At 42.8% G+C, this 4,132-nt stretch overlaps 1 protein-coding gene across 1 annotated transcript in view; it reads right to left on the reverse strand.

Moving 5' to 3' along the window:
* Window positions 1-3,860, reverse strand: part of EPSTI1 (epithelial stromal interaction 1 (breast)) — a 46,154-nt gene extending 42,294 nt beyond the window's left edge. The window contains exons 1-2 of the mRNA XM_008585434.1: window positions 3,781-3,860; window positions 2,098-2,191 (exon numbers count right to left, since the gene is read on the reverse strand). Of these exons, the coding sequence (XP_008583656.1) occupies window positions 2,098-2,191; window positions 3,781-3,860 (174 nt within the window). The remainder of the gene's footprint in view (window positions 1-2,097; window positions 2,192-3,780) is intronic.
* Between the last annotated feature and the right edge of the window lie 272 nt (window positions 3,861-4,132).

A 4,132-nucleotide genomic window follows, 5' to 3' on the forward strand; every position in this document is an offset into this window, starting at 1 on the left:
ACAAAAAAAAAAAAAAAAAAAAAAAAAAGTGCAATGTACGTATTGGATTTTTCTAAAGCATAAGAAATGATCCCATTTAAAGCTACATGACTACGCCAGTTGTTGAGTAAGGCAAATCGTAACTAAAACTGAAATGTTTCATTGTTTTAATTATATTAAGTTTCCATTTATATTGTCAGGGCTAGGGCTCAGACCCTTCAAAACCATTGTAAAGAATGGGTCACCAGACCCCAAGCATAAGAAATGATCCCATTTAAAGCTACATGACTACGCCAGTTGTTGAGTAAGGCAAATCGTAACTAAAACTGTTTCATTGTTTTAATTATATTAAGTTTCCATTTGTATTGTCAGGGCTAGGGCTCAGACCCTTCAAAACCATTGTAAAGAATGGGTCACCAGACCCCTCACACGCAGGTCCAAATTGGGAAAGATCCTGGGAGCCGTTGATAGATGACACAAGCTCAGTCCTCACCAACGGCAGCCACAGCTTACAGCAGCAGCGGCGGTGGCCTCTCGGGGCATCCCAGGGACACTGGCAGCAACAGCTTGCAGCAGCAGTAGCAGCCTCCCCATGGCCCCCATGGGGGCATCCCGGGGAGGGAGATGCCATGGATCAGAGCCATTCGTCCTTTATAATTAGGTCATAACCCAGGACACCTGGGTGGACATACTTAGAGTTTGAACAATCCATTAGAAGCAGGTAGAATATAAGGAACACCTGAAGGTATGTAGGTAGGAGTATAATGACCTTTTCCTAAGGAGTTTTATAATGTCTTCCTGACATTTTAAAACACTGTTCCTAATTTAAAAAAAAAAAAAGGCAGGGAGAGGTGAAGATCAGGTTTCTTTGACAACTTAGCATTTATCGCACAAGCCCTGGAAAAACTAAGACTTTTAAAAACCTAAGCCCTTCTTTTCTTTCAGCTACAACCCTTTCCCACAGTCATCCTGAATTACATTCACTTTCTTGTCCACAATTAGCCAGCCCTGCTGCTTTTACCTTCTAAGCACTTCTCCAATCTGCACTCTCATCTCCATCCTGTCACCTGCCATCATAGCTGAAGTCTTTGTCACATCTCACCTAGACAAGTACAGAAGCCTTAGAGACCTCTCTGCCTCTCTATTCCTTTAGATCCTTCCTTCACACTGTTACCAGTGTGATTCAGTGAAAATACAAATCTGACCTTGAACCCTCCCTGTTTAAAACTTTTCAGTACCTTCACTACTCACAGAATGAGGTTCAAGGTCTCCCATGTGGCCTACAAATGTCTTCAATGGTTTTCTACCAGGAATGCCACCAGGTTCCTGTGTGGGACATTTCTAGATGTCTCAATGTCTGGTGGTGCAACTAGCATTTTGTGCCTGGGGACCAGGGATGCTAAACAGTCTGCAGTACCCAAGAGCACCTGCACCATGAACTGTCTCCCCGGACTGCCAGTGGTGCCATGCTTGAGAAAGACTCCTCGTGGTGCCTGCTTACTTCTCCAGCCTTCTAGCTCCCTTTTCTACAGTGCCACTTCACAAAGCTGTTCTTCCCCAACACAGGCCATGCTTTTCCTTGGCTTTGTACCTTAATTCTTTCTTTGTGTCTCAATTCTGACACTTGGAATGACTCTCTTCACTTTACTGACTCATCTTTTAAGCTTCAGCCCAGGTGTCACCTCCACCAGGAAGCATCTACACACAGACCCCATCTGACTCAGATGCTTCTTCCTGATAAGACAGTGGTGCTTTGTAATTATGATATGCTCTATACTCACCAGTTTGTCTTATAACTACTGATTTTCTCCTTCACTCTAATGTCCTTCATGGCAGAAACTATATGCACTCAGTAGACCTTATGTAGACATGAAACTCTGAGCAATAGATGGATGACTGGTTGAGATCAAGGACTTTTTAGGTGCCCATAATGTAGACAAAAAATACAAGCATTATTTTATGGCTCAGGCAATGGTTGAGATCAAAGTTGCAGATCTGGTCATCTGCCTTTAGTTCCAGCATTCTACGCCGTACAGGTCTCCCTGTGTCCTTAATCTTCAGTTACTAAACACCCCTTTAAAAGGTGCCAGACAGCACCCTGCATGACATTCCACTTACCCATGTTGAGGACTGTGGGTTGCGAAGAGCAATGTGACAGGCAGTTCTGTTCGGTAACTCTGTGTCCAGTCGGCTCAAGAACTCAGAAGTTTTGCTACCAGGAACACAAAGAGGTGTTAGTTCCTTTATAAAAATAGAAATGCCATTGTTTCTTGTACCTTATATTATCCTAGACTTTTATTAACTGATGATTAAAAGTGTCCTAGCTGGAACAAAAGGTTAGGTGGAGAACAAGGTATAGTAGAAAGTCAAAACAAAGTGCTACTGCAAGACTGAATTCTTGAAAAACATTAGTTTGAAAAATATAAAAGTAGGTTTGTGAAATGTGAACCTATGATTTTACTTTTTCCACGCTGTGCTATTGACATAGAGATAAATGCTCTCTCAGATTGCACAGTATGGGGCCCTAATTTCCTATCTGAACCTTTAACGGCTGATACTCAAACTTCAGTATAGAGTTGTGGAATATTAACCCCCAACAACGTCCCACCAGTTTTACATTAAGCCCTTCACCCTCTAGGAGGTTTTCTCTGAGTCATCTCATCTCCCTCGTGTCTTTGACTACTCTCAGAATACACAGACCCCCTGATCCAGTAACTCTTTTCCATTTTTGGACCACTGACCCCCTTGGGATTCTGAAAGCAAAAATAGACCCTCTCTCTCCAGACAGATGGACAGACACACACGCTTTTGCATTTAAAGGAGGTGATGAACCTCCTTTTATAGAGCTTTAAAAAGCGCTGCTGATTCTGTTCTGCATTTCTGACATCTTTTTAGCCCTGAAAGCCTAGAAATGTCTTCAGTTTTAATTAAAAGTCCTTTGTTTTTACCCTTAAAAATCCAAACCACCACCCCAATTTTTCTTCTTACCTGTGTTCAACATAGAACACTAGAATCATTTCTTTGTCCTTACTTCAACACCTGCCCCATTCTACCTACCACTGATTAATTTCTACTCCTTTGTCTTTTTCCCATGTAATTTGTGGTATTTTTACTCCCTTATTCCACATTCACAACCAAAGACCTCAATGAGGCCTGATTTACATGGCACCAGACTCCTGCAGCCTGCTCCCATCTGTCTCCCTCCTTCTGCTATCCCTCCACTTCCCCCTAATATTTTAAGCCAAATGCTAAGATCCAACACATCAATTACTTAGGGTGTGGGCATCAAAGAAAAGACAAAGGGTCTGCTAAAGACAAATGGCATCCAGTGGAAAGAAAATCAAAACAAGGAATTAGATATTAAACAGAGACACCGACATCACTTCAAATAATTACTTAGGTAGAACATAGCATCTGAACAAGGTCAGGAGCTTAAGCCAGGGAGGGGAGGGCAGAAAGTGAAGCCACATACATACCCCTGAGAAACACAAGGCTTTGGCAGCGGCGACAGCAGCCTTTCCATTTGTCTAGGATTACTTATCTTGCCCAAAATAGACAAGGAGACTAATGAAGCCACAGAGTCTGGAAGCTGCCCCACTGTCTGGGGCTTTATGAAGTCATCAGTCAAAAGTGTAAAAAGAAGAGAACTGCCAGAAGTTTGGACAAGATTTCTAAGTATCCTTAGCTGAGTACAGACCATGGGAGAAGGTGGGGGGAAAGAAACACCATGATAAGCGAGGAAGGAATTTCAGACTACATTGACTGGCGGCCCCTCGGCATGTGCCGACTGCAGCTTCTTACCTGCCAATGCCAAGCACAAAGCTGGCTGGACAGCCAGCCGCCAGCCATGGCCCCATGCCCATGATCACTGACCCACTCATGCTGCAAGACTAAAGCATAATGACAGGGTCACAGGATCACCAGGGTATACAAGTAGGGGCCTGTGGAGAATGTGAATTACTCCAAAGTGATCGAAGAAAAGAAATCCCAGGTTACTAAGCTAACTGGTATTTTTCTACTATTTGCACAGTGCCTGATGTATAATAGAATTTCCATATATTGGCTGAACTGAATTGGGATCCCTATAGGTAACTGTGGTAATATTTAATAAAAATAAGATATAGAACCTCCTTGAGGGGCAAACAGAGGAAAA

The sequence above is a fragment of the Galeopterus variegatus genome, unplaced genomic scaffold (assembly GCF_000696425.1).
Source record: "Galeopterus variegatus unplaced genomic scaffold, G_variegatus-3.0.2 Scaffold3568, whole genome shotgun sequence".
NCBI classification, from domain to species: Eukaryota; Metazoa; Chordata; class Mammalia; order Dermoptera; family Cynocephalidae; genus Galeopterus; species Galeopterus variegatus.